General features: G+C 41.8%; 1 protein-coding gene across 2 annotated transcripts in view; it reads right to left on the reverse strand.

Moving 5' to 3' along the window:
* lace (serine palmitoyltransferase long chain base subunit) overlaps nucleotides 1-25,482 on the reverse strand; it is a 79,801-nt gene that overhangs the window by 30,334 nt on the left and 23,985 nt on the right. For both annotated transcript variants that reach the window (XM_076187082.1, XM_076187083.1), the window contains exons 5-9: nucleotides 22,928-23,073; nucleotides 19,312-19,514; nucleotides 16,262-16,441; nucleotides 14,087-14,248; nucleotides 10,145-10,271 (exon numbers count right to left, since the gene is read on the reverse strand). In XM_076187082.1, coding sequence (XP_076043197.1) covers nucleotides 10,145-10,271; nucleotides 14,087-14,248; nucleotides 16,262-16,441; nucleotides 19,312-19,514; nucleotides 22,928-23,073 — 818 coding nt within the window. The remainder of the gene's footprint in view (nucleotides 1-10,144; nucleotides 10,272-14,086; nucleotides 14,249-16,261; nucleotides 16,442-19,311; nucleotides 19,515-22,927; nucleotides 23,074-25,482) is intronic.

Consider the following 25,482-nt stretch of genomic DNA (forward strand, 5'->3'; position numbering starts at 1 on the left):
CACTACAAAGTCTTCTGTAAGGGACACCATCCTAGCCTTCTGATAGAGGTTTTGGCAATGACAATGGAAAAGGGGACAAATGTGATTGTAGTTTTAGAGGGATCAGTCTGAGTGTAGATGGAAAGGCTTATGGGAGGGTTTTAATTGCAAGGCTTAGGAGAGGAACAGAGGAAGTAATTGAAAGGCAGCGTTGATTTAGGAAAGGTAGATGATACATGGATAAAATTTTTGTGGTAAGGCAGATCTGTTAAAAGGCTTTGGCAAAAGGTAAGAATGTTTTTTGGGCCTTTAACCACTTCAGTATGACTCAAAATCTTGCGGGGAGTATCGGCTGCCATATGTAATTTGCATCACACTACTTGCATTATAAAATATGAAGTCACTGCTGTTTTACTCGTTCTTTTACTTAGACAGGAAGGCACTGAGGGAGGTATTGTAGATATATGGGGCTGGGGGAAAGCTGTTAAGAGCAGTCAAGATTTTTTACAATGGTAGAGCCTGTGTTACGATTACAAATGAAGAGAGCAAGTGGTTTGTGGTAAAGGTGGGGCTGCATCAGGGCTGTGTCATGACACCATGGCTGTTCAATGTGTAAATGGATTGGGTGGTTGATTTATGAAATATCTGGCTCGAAGGCCAAGCGTCGGAGCCGGTAGGCCGTTCAGCGCATATTTATCTCATATAGATAAAATTCAAATAAAACAGTAAAAACAATAGCCATTAACAAAAACACATCACAACAACATACACTCACAAGCACTCATATACACAATCTTAAAATGGATGGGGTGGTATGGGAGGTATATCCAAGTTACATGGTCAACCAACAGCAACTGACCTATCGGTCCTAAAATGGCTGTTTCGGTACCTATCATATTATAGTGAAAGGAAGTGGGAGGTGAGCCAATTGATGTTTGTAGATGACACTGCACATGTGACAGGGTCAGAGGAGGGATTAAGACAGTTATATAGAGTTTGGGAAGGTATGCAATAGGAGAAAGTTGAAGGTAAATGTAAAAAGTAAGGTAATGAGAAGTATAAAAGGGGTGGGTGGAAGCAAGTTGGAAGTAGGTCTTAAAAGAGAGAGACTGGAGGAAGTGGAGTGGGGGTGGAGGGAAACTGTAGATTAAGTAAATCGACTGAGCCATGTAAGTGAAGCAGCCCTGCTGTGGATGTACTGTGTCTTGCTCCATTGTCCTTGTGAGAGATAGAAATGAGCCTTCATCCATGAGTTCAGACAAAAGGAAATTAAGGATGGTGGATGGGAATGGGTGTGTGACTTTAACTTGGCTACCTCCTTAACAAGGGGAAAGAAGCCCTTGGTATAGAGATAGAGAGACAGACTGGCAGGGAGAGAGAGGAAGGAGAGGAAGGAGAGGAAGGAGAAAGGAGAAAGGAGAAAGGAGAAAGAGGGAGAAAAAAAAGAGAGCATATCTAATTTTTTCTTTTACAGATTTCTTTTCATTTGGAAAGAAAGTCTAATGAAAAAAATTTTCCATGTCCAATAAGCAGCCATTACTTGCAAATGAAGGTGACTCAGGTAATGCACAGGAAAATCTCACTCTTCCCATTCTCATCACACATCTCCCTTTCATTCATCCCCACTGTACGTGTAATACTACCAAGAGTTGATACATACAATTTGACAACCTATAGTGAATCAAAGTTCAAATTTCTTACAGATCCACTTAAAATAAAAACTGGAGGAGAAAGGTAATTGCAGCAATGTCCTGGCATGATGTCCCACAGCCACTGTTACCACATGTGCTAATTATTTTACACAGATCTAATCAAAAACCACCCAATTAACCTCTATGGCCTTTAAAAATTACATATAAATAAAATCTAGCTTTTACACTCCTTTCCATGACCACTAAATGAATCACATGACTGGTATTTTGTATGATCTTACTTTTTAATCGCAAGGAGTTATCATATAATTTAACTCAGATCAAGGTACACAACCACTGATCGGCTAATAGAGTTTTCTATAACAAGCCCTTGATCTGGGTAAAAAGATGTATGTGCACCAAGAAAAGAAATGATTTCTGAAGTGCACTCACTTTTGGAACATACAAATACATTTCTATTTAACAGTTTTCATACAAACTTACCTAGGAATCCTAACCTACCGATTCTGTTAACCTGTTTAGAACTTCACAATTTTATCAATTACTGATTTAATCCTTTTGCATACATACATATACCAAAGGTTTTTTCCCCTTACAAGGGAGGTAGCCAAAAAACAAAGGCATAAAATCCACTCCCACCCATTCCATCCCCACATACTCCACTCCTAATCACTCCCCTCCCTCCATCTTATCTTGGCTCCTCCAACATGATGGGTCATTCCTGCATCTCACCCACTGCCCTGGGTCAGAAGCAGTGTTGCAAGACACAGCAAGGCTGCTTCTTTTAATCTGTGACCCTCCCTCTCCATCCCCTCATGCAGAAAAAGAGAAGGTGGGGAGAAATCCCTTCAGACTGCATCAAATTATTTTTCACACATAATCCTTCACCCCACCATCCCCTACCCACTCCCCCTAATGCATCACAGCATCATCCATACACAACCATTCTCCATTCACCCCTATCTTCTGTCTTCTCCCATCCTTCCTCAACAGATATTCCCCTCTTTCCCAATGCCCCTTTTACCCCATCCATCCATCTCATCCTTGGTCACCCCATCATGTTCACTCCTTCCACATCTGCCTTCCACACCTCTTTTACTAATCTTTCCTCACTCTTTCCATGTGTCCAAACCATCCCAATACTCTCTCATCAACCCTATTTCCCACCTCCCTTTCCACCCCCATTCTCCTCCTCACCTCCTCATTTCTCATTCTCCAGCCTACTAACCCCTATCATACTCATCAGGTACCTCATCTCAAAGACATTCAAACCACTCCTCTCTTCCTCTTTTATGTCCCATGTTTCTGCCCCATACAGTGCTGTCGGTACAATCACTCCTTCATACAATCTCCTCTTTGCATCCATTCCCAAAGGTCAAATCCTCATTACACTTTTTAATCCACCAAGGCATTTACTTGCTTCTCTCAATCTATATTCTACCTCCACCTCCACTCCCTTTCCTGCCACATTTGCACCCTAGTATCTAAAACTATCTACTTCCTCCAGTCCTTCTCCCTTAATACTCACTTCCAGTCTGCTGCCACTTTCTCCCCTTGTACATTTCATTACTTCACACTTACCCTACTTATCTTCAACTTCCTTCTTTCACACACCCTCCCAAACTCCATCAACTTCCTCAATCCCTCCTCTGATCCTGCTACAAGTGCAGTATCATCAGCAAACAACTGGCTTATCTCTCACCTTTCTCCATTTTCTATAATCATCTCCAATCCTCGACCAATTACCCTCGCATTTAACTCTTGCACCACCCCATCCATGTATAATTTGAACAGCCAAGGCGACATAACACATCCCCGGTGAAGTCCCACCTTTACCTCAAACCACTCTCTCAATTTCTGATTCTAACACAAGCTCTACTACTCTCATAAAAACTCTTGACTGCTCTTAACAGCTTTCCTCCTATCCCATATATCTGCAATACTTCCCACGGTGACTTCCTGTCTACCCTGTCATAAGCCTTTTAGAAATCCATAAAGGCCCAAAATACATCCTTACCTTTTCCTAGAACAAAAACCTAATCCACACAACCCCTACCTGTCCTAAACCCACACTGTTTCTCACCAAAGATTTCCTCTGTTCCTCTCCTGATCCTCAATCAAAACCCTCCCACAAACTTTCCCAACTACACTTAACAAACTGATCCCCCTGGAACTACTACACTCACACTTATCCCCCCCTTCCCTTGTAAGAAGTATACAGGCACTCCTGTCCTCTGGCACTCTACCCTCTTTTAAACAAATGTTAAATAACCTCACCAGCCAGCCCACCATCAATATACCTCCCTTTTTTAGTCATTCTACATGACATCCATCCAACCCAGGTGTCTTACCTCCTTTGATCATCTTAACTGCCTTCACTTCATCTTTCCTTATTTCTCCTCCATTTTCCTCACTCACTGCTGTCCTTTTCTTAGAATTTCTCACTGCAACTATCTTTTCCTTCCCATCCTTTACATTTAGCAACTCCCTAAAATAATCTGGCCATCTTCCTCTTACTGCCTTCTCTTCTATTATCATCTCCATCAGCACCTTCTACCTTTTCTTCTCTACTTGATTCACCTCCTCTTCCTCTTAATTTCTTTCCAAACCATCTTTTTATTTCTTTCAAAATTGTCATACTCTTACCCCATTTCACATCTGCCCTCCTCTTTGCCTCCTTTATCTTATGCTTTACTTTTTTTTTTACCTCTCATACAATTCTGTTATCCTATTTAGTAGCCAATCTGTGAATGCTTGCTACATCTCTTCTACAACCTTTTTTGCTTCCTCATCCCACCATTCACTAACCTTCCTTCTATTTCCTCCTGTCCTCCTTGTTCCACACACCATCTTTGCACACCTTGCAACTCCCTCCTTAAGCCATCCCCATTCCTCCTCCACTCTTAGTTCTAATCTATTCCTCACTCCCTCCCACTCCTCTCTCAGCTTCTTGTACTTCTCCTTTTCTTTCTCATTTAAGCAATTTACTTTAAGCACCTCCCTACCTTCTGTCCTTTTCCTTTCTCCATCTATCCTCCATTTTCAACTTATTTTCCACCAAAAAGTGATCTGATATTCCCCCAATCTCCCCCTTAGAATATGCACATCCTTAACTCTTCCTTCTTATTCTCCTGGTTACCACTATATGGTCCATTAACACCCTATCTACCACCCTTCCATCCACCACACTACTCGACTTTCTTCCTAAACACTGTATTTGCTATCATCAGCTCTCTAGACACAACTCCATCATCAATTCTCCACTACAATTTTTTCTTGAACTCCACACTTCCCAACCACTCCATCTACAGGTTCATTTCCTACCCTAGCATTAAGGTCTCCCAATACCACTACATTGACATTTCTCCCTAAACCCTCTATGCACTCATTTAAATCCATCCAAAAAGCCTCCTTTTCCTCTACACTCTTCTCACTACCCGGCCCATATGCACTTACAAAAACCCACACCTACCTTCCCAGTTTCACCTTCATCCACATTAACCTTGAAGAAACCTCCTTCCACTCCACCACACACTTACCTATCTCTTCACTTACTAGTATAGCCACCCCTTTTCTCAATTGTCCTCTCTTTACTCCTGAAACCCTCCCAAACTCAAACTCGCCCCTCTCTCTCAACTTAGTTTCACTCAATGCAAACAAATCCATCTTTATTCTCACAAACATATTACCTATCTCTTCCCTTTTACTCTCATCTGTACCACATTCATGCACATTAAAACACCCAAACCTAGTGTTCTGGTTGGAAAACTCCTTCCAGACCCTCTTATGTCCCCCCCCCCCCTTTTTTTCTGTCTCCTTTGGGGCTACAGGGAGAAGGATGGCTAGTCCTATCCCCATCCCATATTTGTCGCCTTTTACAACTCAAGTGGGAACACTTGGCATTAGTATTCTTTTCCCCCCCACAACAGGGTATGGCAAAATCAGAAAATTAATATTCTGAGAAGTGGTACAGGACAGTAACAAGAGTGGAGGGACAGCATAATGGGGGGACAGTCACAGTATAATAAAGTATCATTTCTATATGAATAGCAATTTCTTCTACTACAGACAAAATTATGTGTGGCCCTGGTCTGTAGGGGCACCCCATGTAGACCCTAAAGTATCAGCTGCATGCCAATGAGCAGATTTTAACTCCACAATAACATGCAGCCAATACCCAGTTATTCTAAATCAAAGCTGCAAAACTTGTTACTTATTGCATTACTTAATATTAAAAAAGCTTTAAAAGTGCATAATCACATTAGGCATGCATGGTAGCTCATGCATAAACCAGAAATTAGTGCAATGCTGTGCAAGGTTTACGTATGCAAAAATATTATAGGGTTTATGAGTGTAGACTGTGAAGAGATAATGGTTAGAAGTAAAAGAAGGTACTTTTTGCAGGTGGCAGAAGAGAACAGCCTAATCAGGCTATTCAAACTGTAAACAATAAAAAATCACACATGGTCAACATATATAAAGGATATACCCAAATGGGAGTGGGTCCCTTATCACATAGTGAATAATACAGCTGAATACCTAAAACAAGCATCAGATCCGGGGATGAACCTTTTAAAATGAGAGAAAAAATTATGCAAAATAAGATTGTTCTGAAGGAAAGGCAGCATGAAGTGTTAGGGATAGGTGACTCCTGAATATTATATATAGTAAAGCTGCGAGCAATACACAATAAGATATAGTTCAATAATTATTCACATTGCTTTTGCTGAAATGAATTCCTGGTCTGTACAATGTTTGCATATATATGTATATATATATATATATACATTCACACCATGTGAAAAGGAAAGGGGGAAAATAACAATAATAATAATAAAGATAACCATAATAACAACAGAAAAGGCATCTGCTACAGTAAACCCACAAGCAATGAAACAATATCTTTGGTAAAAATATTAACATCTTTACCGATTACAGACAGCAATATTTCTCAAGTCATCCTCATCACAGCTTTCGTGCCTTCATTTGATAACTTACAAATGCAAAACAGAAAGCAACAATTCAATTTAAACTGATCAGACCAGGTCATAGATTCCATAAACTAATTTAAAACTTCAAGCTTCTTGAATACATCTACAAAATGAAACTTGTTCAACTTTGCAATTATTTTTCTATTTTCTTTCTCTGCCAGTGACTTCAGTATCTAACCACTTTCCCATGTTCAAAAATGAGTTGCAAAGATTAGTGGCACTATCACAAAACAGGGACAAATCAGAGACATCATCACAGATTGTAGATAGACAAGGCATTTCTGAGAGTTGTGTGATGCCTGGGAGGGAGCATTAGCAATGACAGTATGCCTTACAGACTTCATTTCTGGGGCACACCAGAATGGTTACCAATTTACCTGTCACAGCATTTACTACAGTATATTCCCACAATCCCCATCTCTCTCATACCAATGAGAACCTTTACTCTGGAGAAACTCTAATGGTAATTACATACACACATACATATACACAAACATGTATGCACATACCAAAAGGCACTTTCCCCTTTATGGGGGGGTGGCCAGCCAAAGTATACCCTACCCTTCACCTATACTAGACCCATCTAACATCCAGTCAGAACCAATGCAGCAATATACAACACTTCCCCAGCTCAAGCTAGTTCATCTCTACCACTTCATTACATGATGTCCCTCCCCACCTCATCCATTCCAAAATTACTAAGCCTACAAAAAAGAAATCCCTTCAAACTGTTTCATTTTGTCATCCATTCACAACCACTTTCACCTCACACCAATCTCTTGCCCTCTCCCCTGCTCAGAAGACCTTCTTCATCCATTTATTCCATTCTCAGTCTTTCCCTCAAGTTTACTGCATCCATCTCTGCCTTCTGCACTCTTTTTGCTAGTTTTTCTTCACTCATTCTTTCCGTATGCCCAAACCATTCCAATATTCTTTGATCAGTCCTATCTTTCAGCTCTCTGCTCAGCTCATTTCTAACTTTATCAATCCTTGTAACTCCCAACTCCCACCATGCTTCTTAAACACTCCATCTCAAACACATACAGGCTCCACATTTCAGCCTCTCTTAAAATTCAAGTCTGACTCATACAGTGACATGGGCTCAATCACACCTTTGTACATTCTCTTTGCATTCATCCTCTGAAATTTTCATTCCTCCAAGACATTATTAATTGCTTTCCTTTCTCTAAAACTTACCTACAACCCTATTCCTCCATTCCCTATCTATCTATCTATACATCAAGGGCTTTTTCCCTGTTTACAAGGGAGGTAGCAAGCCCTCTGTGAGGGGCACCGTCCTAGCCTCCCGATAGGGGGGGGGGGGAGTGTGTGTGACGTTAAACCATATCATCATCATCACAAGGGAGGTAACCAAGTCAAAAGGCATTTACTCATGCCCACCCATTCCACTCCCATCCAACACCCTTTTCTCCCTCTCATCTTAGCTCCTCATGGATGATGGGTCATCCCTGTATCCCGCCCAAAACAGCCTTCTCCCCTTTAAGCCTTGCTCCCACACAAAGCCAAAACACACACATACTTTCTATATAACAGGGGCACAGTTCATTAAATTCAACGTTACCAAGTCTTCTGTAAGGGGTACCATCCTAGCTTCTTGATAGAGGGGGATTCATGACATTAAACCAAATCATCATTTCTGCCATATCATTACAACCTGTGAGTTTACTGTACACCTTGGATACCATTTATTACAAAGCATAGAATAAATGAAAAACAAAAAAAGGATATCAAAAAAAGAATGAGAATGAGAATGAAAAAAAGGATATCAAAAAAAGAATGAGAATGATAATGAAACAAAGAGGGGAAAAGAATATGATGAAGAAGAAAGGCAATGTGATATAGTTGAGAGACAAGAGGCAAAGATGATGGGGGAGGGGGGGATATGAGAGTGAGAGAGTGAGATGGAGAGGGGGGGGTTGAAGAAGAATTAGAATAAGATGAAGGGGAGAGAGAGACAGGAGGGAGAGAGAAGGGGGGAGAGGGAGAGGGAGAGAGTGGGAGAGAGGGGGAGAGAGAGAGAGAGAGAGAGAGAGAGAGAGAGAGAGAGAGAGAGAGAGAGAGAGAGAGAGAGAGAGAGAGAGAGAGAGAGAGAGAGAGAGAGAGAGAGAGAGAGAGAGAGAGAGAGAGAGAGAGAGAGAGAGAGAGAGAGAGAGAGAGAGAGAGAGAGAGAGGGAGAGAGAGAGGGAGAGAGAGAAGGGGGAGGGAGAGAGAGAAGGGGGAGAGAGGTGGAGAGAAGGAGAGAGAGAAAGGGGGATGGGAGGTGATGGATGAATGGGAGGGGAAGGAAGAAAGGGAAAGGGATGGAAAAAGGGGATGGGATGGAAGAAGGAGAAGGGGGTGGAAAGAGGGGAGGGAAGAAGGGAGGAAGAGGAGGGAAGAAGAAGAAGGGGGTGGAAAAAGGGGAGGGAAGAAGGGAGGAAGGGGAGGGAAGAAGGGAGGAAGAGGAGGGAAGAAAGGGAGAGGAGGGAAGAAAGGGAGAGGAAGGAAGAAGGGGGAGGGGAAGGAAGAAGGGGAGGGGAAGAAGGGGGAGGGGAAGGAAGAAGGGGGAGGGGAAGGGAGAAGGGGAGGGGAAGGAAGAAGGGGGAGGGGAAGGGAGAAGGGGGAGGGGAAGGGAGAAGGGGGAGGGGAAGGGAGAAGGGGGAGGGGAAGGAAGAAGGGGGAGGGGAAGGAAGAAGGGGAAGGAAGAAGGGGGAGGGGAAGGAAGAAGGGGGAGGGGAAGGAAGAAGGGGAGGGGAAGGAAGAAGGGGAAGGAGAGGGATAAGGTGTAGGCAGGATTAGGGGAGGGCAGAATGGCATAGATAAGCGGGCATTTGTAAAGAATGGGCTCATGAAAAGAAGACCAGGCTGAAGAAGAAAAATGTGAAGGGAAGAAGTGGAGTGAGAATATGGTGGATGGGTAGGACAAGGTGAGTGGGGAAGAGATGTGGGAGCAGAAGAGAGAAGGGAAAGGGAAGAGGGTAATGATAACTGTTGCCTCAATTTTCACTTACTAGGAACCCATAGCCCCACAATGGCTGGCAACAGTCCTTAGGCCTTTCCTAGATATCACTGGGAGGAAACATTGCTGTTTTCAGATGCATTAATGTGGGACTGTTTCTGTCTTCATTAGCTAATAGCAAAAGGTGAGCACTCCCACTTGTCAGCTCTCTTTATGTGAAATACAACTTTGGGGTTTGACCTCCAAAAGAAGGGGAAGAGTGTGTGGACAGGTATTGAAGACAGGCAAGATGAGGCTTCTCTCAGAAGTGCATTCTATAAGACCACCATTAGCAGGTCCCCATCATTGTTCCTAAGAAAAGAGGGAGAGGAAAGGAGAGGAGAGGTGGTGAAGAAGGAGGAGAGAAGAAGAAGAAGAAGGAAGAGGAGGGGGAGGAGGAGATGATGATGATGATAATAAGGAGGAGTAGAAAGAGTTGGTGAAGGAAAGCGAAGGGGAGGAGGTAGAGGAAGAGAAGAAGGAGAGCTTCATCACAGAGGTGATGAGCATGTGAAACGTCATACCTTCCTTGTTGCCATCCTTCCCCATAATGATTTCCATTGACGTCAAAATCTGTCGTGCCACTGGAGGAGACATGGAGGCAGCATAGCACTGGGCATGACTTGTTACTCTCAGATGGTTTATAAGATCCTGTAATGCAATGTTAAAACTTTTTTTTCAGATATCTACAATGTATAATAATAAAACAACATTCATTATAACAAATCAGTTGCTATCTATCAATATCTATCTACATACAAGGGACTTTTTCTCCCTTATAAAGAAGGTGGCCAAGTCAAAAGGAATGTACACACTCCTGCCCATTCCACTCCCATCCACTCCCCTTTCCTCCTTTTCATCTTAGCTCCTCATGGATGAAGGGTCATCCCTGTCTCCCATTCATTGTCCTGGATCAGAAGCAATGAAGCAAGACAGTACCACAGCAAGGCAGGTTTACTTAATCAGCACCCCCCCCCCCTCGATCCCCTCATGTGGAAAATAGATCTTGGGAGAAATTCCTTGGGCTGCATCAAAATCTCATTCACACATAATGACCCTCCCCCCTCCGCCATGGACAGAGGGTTTGTTCTGCAGACACAACTAGACTCATTGACCATCATGAACAACACCCATAGTCAGCCATCAGGTCCTGGTGTGGCAGCATATGCATCATGAGACCACCTCCCAAGCCCACAAGTTGGGGGCCACACAGCCACAGCACAACCCTGCCACACACTCTTATGCAGGTGGCACCAGTCCCTAGGAACAGTTTTGGTTACCCAGGTGAGTACAACAACCCTTTTTACAACAATGCATCTCCACATTCTTTCTGCACCGCCCTCCCCCCTCCTCCCCAAACACTTCTCTTCCTCCTTCTGACCCTGATCACAATCCTCCCCAGCCTGTGCCCCAACCCCATACAGAAACCTACAACAGGTACAGAACCTACAACATCAACATCTTACAACACAAATTGGATGGCATCAACAGAAAAAGGATGAAGTCGAACACTTCTTCAAACAACACAACATACACGTTGCCATCATACAAAAAACATGGCAACAGCAGTGGACTTAACACCCTGATCCATCACTCCATCTACTTCAAGAACACAACTGCCACCACCAAAACCCTCTTCCCTACCATAGACATCACCACTGAAACCCAATAAATCCAATTCCAATCAGGCAACAAATCCACAATTACAATAGTTAATGCATACATCCACCCTCCCATCATCCCCCACAACTCCAAACTTCTGGCCTGACCTAAACCAATTTGCCACCATCCCCAACCTTATCCTAAGTGGTGACTTTAACGCCAAGTCATCGGCCTGGTATGTCAACAACCCCAACACACAGAGGGTTTGATCTGCAGACAACCGAACTGACCACCATGAACAACACCCATAATCACACACATACATCCCCCATCAAGCTCTCTACACCCCCTCCTCTCCTAACTTTATTTTCTGTTTCCCCTGTCTAGCCCTAAGAACTTCATGGAAAGTAGCTAAAGCCCTTGGATCCAAGCACCTTCTAATCATCACCATCACCAAAACATGAAACACAAATACTTGCACACAAATGACAAGAAAGAAAACTGGGACACTTTCACTGAAGAGACTGAACAACAATTTGAGACACAAAATAGTACACCAATCACAGACACAGAAGCTGCTTTGCACAAATTCAATACAACCATACAAAATACAGAAAAGAAGTACACCCTCAAAGGCAACAGAAAATCACATAACCCAAACTTCACACCAGAAATCCAAGGCCTCTTCAAATAATGCAATACACGACACCCGCACACCTATCCTTCAGAAAATACCAGACCAAATACAAGCACTGAACACTTGAGTTCAACAACAAAATACATGAAAAAAAAAAAAAAGGGGGCAAACATTTGTCAACACAATCATGAAACAAACGCCAAAAAAATGTACAAGACATTCAACAGCATTACACTATGCACAGTAACACAATACACTCTCATGCTGCAATAACCACAACAGTCAACTAAGCTACCAGAAGTTGAATGACCACATTGTAGATGAACTGTTTAGGATGCAACACTTCACCCCATACCATACAACATATTATGGAATACTGCATTGTACACAGTTACACACACAAACAACACAATATACACTCTATCAAGGATTTGTTGGAAAATACCATTCCAGCTGTGGCATTCCTCAGGGAGACAGGACTCCTGGCCAGACATCTAGGGAATGACAATAACAACAGTCAACTTACCCTCAAACAGGCAACAACAAGCAAACATACTCAAATATCATTTTGCACACACAAACCATCTCACCCCTTACCCTGACAACTGATGTGTCATTCGACGTAAGAAAGACTTCCCCACAGATGCAGACTACACACCCTTCATAGACAACTTGACTTAGCATTTAATTTATAACCTCAAGTACTCATCTGCCTGTGGCCCTGACAACATAAGTTACATCCACCTAAAACACCTTGGACCACATAGCATACATGCACTCACCAAAATTGCAAACTACAGCTGTTCCCACAACAATATACCAGACATCTGGAAGCATGGGAAAATCATCACAATCTCCAAACCCAACAAAGACCCAATAGTTCCAGCATCACACCACCCAATCACATTTCTCTGTAGCCCTTCCAACATCATAAAACACCTCATACTTGTCACACCACATACCCCCTTGCTGAATCACAACATGGCTTTAGACCACTACACTCCACAAACACACTTCTGATAAAGCTCACTCACACAAGAGTTTTTGAATGCACCACTTCAGATAACCCCCCACACAGAATACTTCTGAAAACACTAGACATTAGTAAAGCTTTCGATGACATCCTCCATCACAATCTCACAAACAAAATATATATCACAAACATGCACAATAATACCAAAAGATGGCTGGCCAATTATCTGGCAGGTGGAAATGTCTATGTGTCATATAAAGGCCAATCATCACACACCAGAAAATCTAATAACGAAGTACCACAGGGCTCAGTTTTATTCCCCACACCCTTTAATCTATACACGCGTGATATACCTTCACCCCCACACCTCAAAAATACAAATCTATCCTTTGGCAGATGACATAATAATTACATGCACACACTTTAATGCAGATAAAGCTGCAGAAATACTAGAACCATACCTTAGCACACTCAACACCTGGTTCACTACAAATAGACACAAAATAGCCCCAACCAAACTTCTAACTAACTGGACAGCTATTGTCAACCCTTTGATGTCCAGCATGCACACACGGGTCACTAAGAGCATAGTTCTCTTCTCGTACAATACAACTAGGTCCCGTCCTAAACACTATTACAGGTCGTACAAATACAACACCTACAGACCATTTACCCCATGAAACAAAACTTCATTGTCATGGATCACCTTGATACAAGAGGCACACAAACACTTACTGCAGCCTCCAACAAACACAGCCCACCCACTACACTGCATGGCAGAACACCCACACATGCCAAGAAACATCAAAACAACCAAATACCTATATCATACACGTATACTTTCCTCTCTTCCTCTATAACCACCATAAACCTGCCTCCAGAAACATATCCATAGCTGCATCACTCACTGCTCCATTAACAGACTGAAAGACAACACAATGCTACATGCCTGACCCCTGGTATGTCCCTCTGAATCCACCTGGCCATGCTGCAGTGTGGGTACCATACAGCCCTTCTATGTTACCACAGATGTCCAGGATGTAACACTTTACCCCATACTATTCAACACATTATGAAAGACTGCACTGTACACAAGTATGCATGCCATCAACACAACATATACTCTTATAAGGGATCTGTGGGAAGAACCGGTTCCCAAGAAGACAGGACTGCTTGGCCAGACAGCCTAGGGAAAGGTGACAACAACCACCACCCCTCCCACCTCAGCACTTTTCCCAGCCAAAATTTAATTACCTTGGATCCAGCTATGTATCCACCTGCTGCTCCAAAGCTCTTGGTGAATGTTCCCATGAGGATATCTACCTCCCGAGGATCACAGCCATAATAGTCAACCACACCTCTACCATGATCACCTAAGGCACCAATGCTGTGAGCTTCATCTATATACAGGTAAGTCTGTAAAAGTATAGAATTTAAACCATTAATATACGCAGTCCATTAAAATGATGAATATGGGTGACAAAATGTTATTTACATGTGCTACCATTGCCTCACTTCTATAGATGCTCAGTAATGAGAAATGAATTAATGTCACATCTCTAGCAGATAAAAAATAATGAGACTAGTCCGCAAACTTCATCCTTTCTCGAGAAGGGATGTCAAGACTAGAGATGCAGCTCAAAAAAAGAAAAAAAAAAAAAAAAAAAAAATATGTGCTTTTTTTTTTTTTTACTTTTTTTTTTTTCTTGCAAAAAAAAATTTTTTTTTTTTTTTTGCTTTAAAATAACTCCGCCAGGAAAATAACCATATTACAATAATTTATCTATGTTAGAATATCAAATAAATCAGTATACCCCTCACTTAAGGTTTTCTATGGTGTTAGGGCACTTCCATTATCTGTGGTTTCATGTTTTGATGCGTTTTATTTGTTTTACAATGTACGGTTGCCCCACTTAGTTTTGGCACAGTTTTAAAAATGTTTTGGACAAGAATAGCAACTCGCCCAGTATTCTTTTTTATTACATTTTCGTATCTGTTCATTTACATGCTTTTTTTTTTCTTTCTTTCTTTTTTTTTTTTTTTTTGCTTAATAGTAACTACCTTAAAAAATGTGACAATGAAATACTCAAAATGGTGTAGCAGACGACACATTTTTCTTGACTTACTAATGACATCTATCAATCTTATTTGACAAGTAATACAATTAATATACATTGCAGAGGAGAGAGAGAGAACATAGGAATCCGTTCACATAGTGGTCAATGGTAGACTAATAACCAGCTTCAAGCTGTGAGTGGTGTTGAGTGCAGTGACAAACTAACCAAAACTTGTATACTTATAAGTTATGTTATAACCCTATTATTGAATAAATTATTTTTATTTATTCAGCAGAGGGCTTGTGATCCAATTATGTTATGTTAATTGTGATGAAAAAAAAAAAATACATTTTTTTATAAAAAAAATTTTTTATTTTTTTTTCTCGTCCAAATTTGTTCAGATATTAAATATTTACTATATAAAAACAGGTGCAAATATGTTATTCATCCCTCCACATATGTGCATCTATCTTATTCAAACAGGCATTAGACAGAGTATAAAAATAAACAAGTAATTGACCATATAAAGTCACTGTCAGATGCTGCAAGCCTGCAACAAGTATAGATACTGTATATGGCCCAGTATGGCTATTGGCTGGCTACCTTACAAAATTTACCTTTTATCTTAGCATACTCTTCAAAGATTAAACACTCCAATTTCCCACAGTGATCCTGGACATTGCCTAAACATAGATCCGCCACTTGGACAGTGGAAAAGGGGTTTACATAGTAATGGGGGGAAACTGTTGTACTCCCTGCACTTGATGATATGCAGATGGCCATATTTCAGCAACACACACACAAGGCCAAATCAATGAATGGTTGGATGATTACGCAAATTGAGATCAGAGACTGGCCTGGTAATAGCCCAGACATAAATCCAATTGAAAATTTGTGGGAGATAGTGAAACATGATTTACAGGGGAGAGACATTTCTATCATACCCAAGCTGCAGGAGATCCAGAAATCTCAGGCAAGGATACCATAGGATATACTTCATAACCTTGCCCTATGTCCCAAAATGCCTGCAGGAGGTTATCAAGCAGAAAGGGCATCCCACTAAATATTAATGGCAAGTGAAATAACCAGTTATTACATTTTCTATTTTTTATTAATATTTATTTGATAATGTTGGTGCATTTTCTGTTTTTCAACTAGGCAGACTAAACCTATGTCAAGTACTGTACTTAGAAACCATAATCCTCTCCATTGAGCAGTACATTAAAACAATTGGCACACAATTCTAATCCCACCAATCCTTCAATGCAGAAGTGTTATGACAAAAGAAAATTAGACTAAGAAGGCTAATCCCAAAGTTGATGAATTTATGTTAAGACTCCTTAATTTAAAGTAAAACACACAAGCCACTTACTTTGTATTTACGCTTGACTTCCAGAAGTCCTGGTAAATCACAAATAGACCCTTCCATAGAATAAATTCCTTCTACTACAACAAGGATTTTCTTCCATGGTCGGCGAGTCCTGGGGTGTCCATAAATGATAGCTTCTCGTACTTTGCGGTCAAGATCCTTCATGTCGTTGTGGCGGAAAACCTGAAAAAAAAAAAAAAAAAACATCTGTCAAAGAACTATTTCTACAAATACTAAGCCTCACCCTGGACAGTGGGTGAGATGCAGGGATGCCCTGTCATCCAGGAGGAGCCAAGATAAGAGAGAGGGAAGGGGGTGGATGGGAGTGGAGTATAAGGGGGGATGGAATGAGTGGTACATGTATAAAGAAAAAAGAAGACAGGCAAAATAAAAGATAAAGAAGGCAAAAAGGAAAGATGTAAAATGAGGAGGAGTTTGACAGAAAATTTTGAAAACTATAAAAAGATGTTTTGGAAGTAAATCAAGAGAGGAAAGGGAGGTGAATCAAGTAGGGAAGAAAATATAAAAGGTGCAGAGGGACAAATCTTAATGGAAGAGGAGGCGGTAAGGTGAAGATGGGTGGAGTATTTAAGAGAGCTGTTGAATGTGGAGGATAGGGAGGGACTGGTGGTAGCAATGGGAGGCACTAAGAAAATGGTGATGGGAGAGAAAAATGGAGGAAAAATAAGGAAAGTTGCGGTGCATGTAGCTCTGAAAATTATGACAACAGGTAAGGCACCTGGGTTAGATAGGTGTCATGCAGAGCATCTGAAGAAGGGAGGTAGTAATAGTGGACTGGATAATGAGGTTGTTTAAAGGTTGTTTAATACATGTCTAAGGGAGGGTAGAGTACCAAAGGACTGGAGAAGTGCCTGTATAGTTCCACTTTACAAGGTAAAAGGGGACAAATGAGTGTAATAATTTAAGAGGGATCAGTTTGTTGAGTGTAGTTGAGAAAGGTGTTAACCCCTTCCATACGGTGCCGCACACGTAGGCGTCATGAGGAGCAAGTGGATTCGCGACGCTGCCATATCGGCGTCTTGATTATATTTATTGTAGTCGCCCCTGTGTTTTTACATTCTCCCAAATGCGCCCTGAATCCCATTCTCTGTGGTTTTCAAAATTCGCGGGTGAAAGAGAGAACGATCGATATAAGCGGTGACTATATTTTATGATGCGAGTATTATTACGACATGTCATACGGCTGGCATTGGCTGCTGCCCGCGAGATTTAAGTCCCGTACCGAAGTGGTTAACCGAGAGGATTAGGAGAGGAACAGAGGAGTAATTGGTGAGGAACAGTGTGGGTTTAGAAAAGGTAGGGGTTGCATGGATCAAATTGTTGTGGTAAGGCAGATATGTGAGAGAGCTTTAGGAAAATGTAAGGATGTTTTTTGGTGCCTTTATGGATATGGAAAAGGCTTTTGACAGGGTAGACAGGTCGGCACTGTGGGAGGTTTTGGAGATGCATGGAATTGGGGGGAAAGCTGTTAAGGGCAGTCAAGTTTTTACGAGATTAGCAGAGCCTATGTTAGAATGGGAAATGGAAGAAGTGAGTGGTCTGAGGTAAAGGTGGGACTGTGTCAGGGATGTGTCATGTTGCCATGGCTGTTAAATGTGTACATGGATGGGGTGGTACAGGATGTAAAGGCAAGGGTAATGGGCAGGGAACTGGAGATGGTGAAAGAAAATGGAGAAAAGTGGGATCAAGTCAGTTGGTGTTTGCTGACAACACTGCTTGTGCCAAGATCAGGAGGGATTATGGAAGTTAGTGACAGTTTGGGAAGGTAAGTAAAAGGAGAAAGTTAAATGTGGGTAAAAGCAAGGTGGCGAGATGCTCAAAGGTAGAGGATGGCAGTGAGCTAGAAGTATGTATACAAGGAGATAGGCTGGAGGTAGTGGTTAGCTTTAGATATTTGGGGTTGCATGTGTCAGGAAAGGGAGTGGAAGTAAGCAGTAGACAGAGAAAAGCAAGTAAATGCCTTGGGGGATTAAAGTCATGAGAAATAGATATTTGGGAATGGATGCAAAGGAGATTGTACAAAGGGGTGATTGTGACGATGGCATTGTACAGGGCAGAGACTTAGAATTTAAGAGAAGCACAGAGGAAAAGTGTAAATGTGTTTGAGATGAAATGTCTGAGAAGTATGGTCAGGGTTACTAGGTTGGATAGAGTGAGAAATGAGGTGAGGAGGAGAGCAGGGGTGGAAAAGGAGATGGCAGATAGGGCTGATGAAAGATTATTATAATGGTTTAGAAACATGGAAAGAATGAGTGAACAAAGATTAGTGAAAGAGGCGTGAAAAGCAGAGGTGGAGGAAGTGAACTTGACATGATGACTGAGGATGAGATGGATGGATGGGGTGAAAGGGGTGTAGACCAGGGGAGAAGGCAAGAGATAGGGATGAGTGGAGAGTGACTGTGCATAGATAATACAGTTATGCAAGGGAGGGGCAGGGGATGGTGGAGAAGGGGGTACTTACATGTGAACGATATGTTGACACAGCACAAAGGTATGTCTCCCCATTTTCTCTTTTTCTGCATGAGGGGACAGATGGGGGGTGGGGGGATACCTATTAAATGAAGTGGCCCTGCTAAGAATGTACTGTGTCTTGCTACATTGCTTCTGACCCAGGGCAGTGGGGGGGGGGGGATACAGGGATGACCTGACATCCATGAGGAGCTAAGATGTGATTTGGGGGGAAGGCTGGTGGATGGGAGTGGAATGGTTGGGAGTAGGTATGTGCCTTTGACTTGGCTACCTCCCTTATAAGGGGGAAAGGCTCTTGGTATATAGAAAGATCTATATAACAAAGGCTTTTTCCCCCTTATAAGAGAGGTAGCCAGTCAAAAGATACACACCTACTCCCACTCATTCCCCTCCCATCCACCCCCCATCTCATCTTAGCTCCTCTTGGATGATGGGTAGCCCCCATCTCCTGCCCACTGCCCTGGGTCACCTATTTATATACCAAGTGTTTTTTTCCACCCTTACAAGGAACTGACTTTATGCAGGAAGAAACACAAACATGTCTAATTTTTAAGAAGATTTACCTTAACAGTTGCTCCAGATAGACGCAATCCAAGGATCAGTGAGGCATGGTTAAATTCATCCGAGAATACACAACAATGTTTGTCCAGAAGTGATGGTAGATTAAGGACATTGGTGGCAAACCCCATACCAAATGTCAAAGCATCCTCTACCCCAAGGAACTTGGCAACAAGATCATTCAATTCCAAGTGACACTGCATGGTCCCTGAAAGTAAAATCTGTTCTAAGTATTCAAATACATATAACCAACCTGCCTTTACATGAAGACAAAATAAATGTTTAAGTTGTAGAAGGTAAATCAATACAATGTTTCAGTTGTAAGATGAAGTGTGTTTGGTTAATAATGATGATAATTGTTGCCTCAAGATTCATTAACTGGCAGCCCACACCCCTACAGCAATTAATAACAGTTTCTGATCTCACCCAAAGACCTCTCTGAAAAGAAACATTGGACTGTACTAGTAACTGGATGTATACTTAAACTTTGTTACCATGTAGTCAATACTCCATTGTAACTTTTATATAGAGGTGGATGGAGTGAAAATGAGGGAAGACCAAGAATGGGATGGATGGTTGGACGGATAGGGTGAGGGGGAATGTCTGTCAAACTGGGTAGAGTAAGAGATAGGTGTGAGTGGAGAGTAGTTGGGAATGGATGAGAAAATGATGTGGCTCCAAGCAATTTCTTCTTGTCTATTCTGTCAATTCTCTGGAGCAGCATTTCTCAAACAGGGGTCCACAGTAACAATGGACTGGATAGTGGGGTTGTTTAATGAGTGTCAAAGGGGAGTGCCAAAGGACTGGAGGAGTATACAGGAATATCAGATCATTTTTTGGTGGAAGGTAAGTTGAAAGTGGAGAATGAGGAAAAGGACAGAAGGTAGAGAGGTGCTTAGAATAAACTGCTTAAATGAGAAAGTAGTAGTACAATAAGAAGCTGAGAGAGGAGTGGAAGGGAGTGAAGGATAGAGTAGAACTAGAGTTTGGGAAGGTGTGGGAAAGAAGGAAGTTGAAGATAAATATGGGTAAAAGTAAGGGGTCACATGAAGAACTGTCACCCCAGAATGCCCACATGAAGAATCATCACCCCATGAGATCCCACCTGAAGAATCATCACCCCATGAAATCCCACCTGAAGAATCATCACCCCATGAAATCCCACCTGAAGAATCATCACCCCATGAAATCCCACCTGAAGAACTGTCACCCCATTACGATGAATATCAACAGTGGAATAAAGATTATGTTAGGTTAGGTTTGATTTGGTTAGGTTAGGTTGAACGAGGGTTATGTTTATTATCAACTTTTACAACCGTAGAATCGTAAACCCGGGATGGCCCACATGAAGAATTGTCACCCTGGGACCCACATGAAAAATTGTCACCCTGTCAAAGACTGGAGTGACGATTCTTCATGTGATCCAAAGTAAGGTGATGAGATGTAGAAGGGGAAAAAGTGGCAGCAAACTGGAAGTATTAAGGGAGAGAAACTGGAGGATGTGGATAGTTTTAGAGACTTGGGTGCGAATGTGGCAGGAAAGGGAGGAATAGAGGTGAAGGTAGAATGATTGTGCTGACAGCACTGTATGGGGCAGAAACAAGGAACATGAGAGAGGAAGAGTTTAAATGTATTCACCTAGTTGTAAATGCCTGACAAGTATGGTAGGGGTTACTAGGCTAGATAGAGTGAGAAACAAGACGAGGAGAATGGGGGTGGAAAGGGAGTTGGGAGATAGGGTTGATGAAAGAGTATTGGAATGGTTTGGACACATGAAAAAAATGAGTTTAGAAAGATTAATAAAAAGGTGTGGAAGGTAGAGGTGAAGGAGTGAACATAAGGGGCGACCAAGGATGAGATGGATGGATGGAGTAACTGAGGCATTGGGAACGAGAGGAATGTCTGTTGAGGAAGGAAGGGAGAAGACAGAAGATAGGAGTAATTAAAGAATGGTTGTGTATAGATGATGCTGTGATGCATGGAAGGGAGTGGGTGGAGAATGGGGGAGGAAGTATGTGTGAAGGATATTTTGACACAGCCCAAAGGGATTTCTCCATCTTCTCTTTTTCTGCATGAGGGGATGGAGGGAGGTCACCAATTAAATGAAGTGGCCTTGCTGTGGATGTCCTCATTGTCCTGTCTTGTTACATTGCTTCTGACCCAGGACAGTGGGCGAGATGCAGGGATGCGTCATCCAGGAGGAGCCAAGATAGAGGGAATGATGGGAGTGAATGAGAGTGGAATATGTGGGGATGGAATGGGCGGGAGTGGATTTTATACCTTTGTTTATGGCTACCTCCCTTGTAAGGGGGATACTGTTGGTATATGCATGTACGAATTTTACCTGGCACTCCAAACTTCCCAACCATTCCATCTGGTTCATCTCCTACTCTAGCATTGAGATCTCCCAATCTACATTGACATTCCTCCTAAAACTTTCTATGCACTCATTCAAATCTATTCAATAAGCCTACCTTTCCTCTACTCTCTCCTCACTACCAGGCCCATATGCACTTACAAAGACCCACATCTCCCTTTCCAGTTTCACCTTCATCCACATTAACCTCTTCAATATGGGTTGTATATTTGTGCGCATTGTAGGCTACATGATGTACAATGCATGATGCATCACAATACGTGCATTATCAAATATAAAGTTACAACTGTAATACTCTTTCACTTTCACACTAAATGTTGATAATCACAGAAAATGCAATCAAAACTATTCACAGAATACAGGGGTCAATCAGCTACAACTACAAAATAAATGTAATCAGGATGCCAATATCAGCATCCTCGTATATTCACTCATGCCTCATGACACAGATATCAGCATCAGAAACCTCCTTCCACTTCAGCACATGCTTCTCTATCTCCTCAATTACTAGAAGAGCCACCCCTTCCCTACCTCATCCTCTCCTCACTCCTGACACCTTCCCTTTCCTGGTGAAAATGGTGAGGAAAAATAGTCAAGATTGATAAAAATCTAAAGAGAAAGTATCATTCCCCTTGGAGCTGCAGGTTAAGATGGTAAGGGTGTTTACAAATTTTGAAGATGGGCAGCACAGAGCCTCTGACATCCATCTCTGTGAAACATAACAAACAAGTGCCCATTGTTGGTCCCAGTCTTGGGTGTGATCCACAATGACTATGGCTGAGGAGAGATTGGATGTGTTATTGGGAATGAATGCCAAGAATAGTGGACACAGGGGGTCGGGAAGTCGAGTAGTTATGGAACTATACATGTTCATTTCTGAGCTTTCATTCATGACAAGTTATTGACCCCTTCCAAAATTGAGATATGCCTATCGGATGAGTAAAATAGTGACAATACAAAGGTAATTATTACCTTCATATGGAAGGGGTTAACCAATCAAGATTAACACCACTATAGACCACAAGGTACCCACAGAGCTGAGTAAAATAGTGTGACAGTGGCCAGTACTACCAGGTACAGGAGAGGTTGAGAGGATGGTTATGGAGGATTTAGGACATTATATGATCTATCAATGGGGGTGAAAGAGTGAAAGGGTAATGTGTGCAAGTGCGATTCTAGAGGCATAAGGAATCGCCCTTGTATTAGAATTATGTATAGATTCATCTACATCCATGTTTACTAACCTAATTCTAAATGAGGACTAGATGTGGTGAAGCCAACTTCTTGTGTGGCTTTTTCAGCATCATCATGGCATGGTCCAACGTTTTCAGCGAAGCCCAAATAATTGTATGAACCTGCATTGATGCATTTGGTTGTGGTGCCTGAAAGTCTGAAATAAACAACATTGTCATACAATTGATGTTTGAGACAATCAATCACTAACTTCAAACTTCATATCCCTCATTCAACATAACTAATATTAAAATGTTATGAAAAATTGGTATTTGGGAACAAATCAATAGAGTAAGTTAGTAAAGAGTGATCATACCCACAGTGCTTTATGAAGCAGACTTAAACATGAGGGTAGTAAAAAGAAAACTTTCTGAGATGGCACATTTGAGAAATTTATGTTACATAAATGGATAGAATGAGAAATGAGGAGGTAAAGTAGAAAACAAGGGTTGGAAGAAAATGGTCAAAGAATATAGAAAGAGTGCCAAGGTCATATGGGAAGATTCAAAAAGAAAAATCTAGCAACGAGTGTGGAAAGTAGAAGTGGATGGTGTAAGCTTACGAGGAAAAGGGAACAAGGTGGGTGAACAGAGTGAAGGGGGCCTTGGATGCAAGCAGCATGTCTGTTGAACATAGAGTTCAAAAAGTATGGATGAGGGGATGATGCAATCCAGAGGAATATTCTCCATCTGCTTCATAATGCTTTTGAGTAAATGAAAGGGGAGAGGTCAACATACGATGAGGCAATGGAAGGATACATGTTATCAGTCAGCCTATGCTGTGGAAGATGTAGCCTTGCTGCACTGCTTTTGACCATAACAGTGCAGCAGAGGACAGACCAACCCTTCATCCCTCAGGTGCTCAAATGAAAGTAGATACTGAATGCATTTCATCTGTACATCTAAGAGTGCAGGAGTGGTTTGGGCATATGGTAAGAACAAATGAGAAAAGACTATGGCAAGTAAAAATGAAGACTTAGGTGGAAAGCTGAAGTGGATGGAGTGCACTTAAGAGGAAGACCAAAACTGGGGTGGATGAATGGGGTAAAGGTCTTTGATACAAGCAGGGAGTGGCTAAGTCAAAGCACGCACCCATCTCATGCACATGAAAACGTATTTAAAACCCCTATCATATCACCACCTTGTAGACATAAGGTGATCCCTGTCCCATCACACCACTTGGATATAGGACAATGCAGCAAGGCACAGCACTTCCACAGTAGGTCCTTACAGCCACAACTGGTTAACCCACACCAATTCATCATAGGCCAACGCCCTTCCTCATCTGCTCAAAACTATTTATACTAGCTTTTCTTTTATAGTATTTCATCAGCAACACTCAACACTTTTATCCTTGGGAACGATATTGCACAGAAGAGGTGTAGTCAGAGGTGGTAAATGAAAGATTTAAGGAAGGTAGCAAAAATAGAGGGGTATATACATAGAGTTCGACAATCATCATTAAGCCAGGGATAATCATTGAACAATAATTGCACTAAGCAAAATGTACTTCAAGGGTGGTGGTCAAGTCAAAGCATAAACCCACTTCATACACATGAAAACCCATTCTACATCCCTCCTATTCCAGTACCTTCAGGAAGAAGGGTCATACTTGTCTTCAATCACAATGCTCAGGTCAAAGGCAATGCAGTAAGACATTGCACTTCCACAGGAAGTTACAGCAGCCAAAGCTAGTCTATCCCCACCATTTCAATTATATGGCAATCCCTGTCCACTTCTTCATCCACTCAATATAATTCATAGAATAGACAAGTTCATCCCTTTATGCTCAATCATCTTTTCATCTATTCACAATCTCCCTCCATTCACTCCTATCTTTTGAACACTCAGACAAATTCTGAGCACCTGCTTTAAGCGGTCCTGCAAGATGGACAGGAGAGAATCATCTCCCTGTAACCCATTTTCAAAACCCATCATCTCCATCTAGAGCAGGGGTCATTAAAAATTTTCCACAGGAGACTAGATAACTGAGAGAATAACAATCGATGTCTACATAACTATTTTGTTCAAGTATCTACTTATATATTGAATATTCTATCAAAAATGTTTCAAGAGAAATAATATTCATCTCTTCCATACGATGTGGTGCACGTGGGTATACAAAGATGCCAGTGTTGGTGTCTTGATTATATCTATTTTGCAGTTGTAGCTGAATGACCCCCAAATTCTAGGAACTGGCTTGATCATATTTTCTGTGTTTATTATTACTCAGTGAAAGAGAATAATACAGCAGTGACTTTATATCTTATAATGCAAGTATTGTGATGTATCAATCATCGTACCTCAGGCTGCACGCCAGAATCTGACTCAGAGATCAAAAAGAAAAATTGACTTGTACAATGCAGTAGCAGGCTGCACACACTGACTGAGGGCCATACTTTGGTGACTCCTGATCTAGAAGACCATCTTCAAGGGGTTAATGCCGTCTCCACACTGGGCCCAACTTCAACTGTATTTCTTCCATCTTTTCAAGTATGGAGTAGTAAAACAGCTCCCTTCCCTCGGTTACTTTAAGCTGGTGACAAAAATAATCCCACACTAATACA

Source organism: Oratosquilla oratoria, chromosome 6 (assembly GCF_046742065.1).
Source record: "Oratosquilla oratoria isolate Oo_2021 chromosome 6, ASM4674206v1, whole genome shotgun sequence".
Classification (NCBI taxonomy): Eukaryota; Metazoa; Arthropoda; class Malacostraca; order Stomatopoda; family Squillidae; genus Oratosquilla; species Oratosquilla oratoria.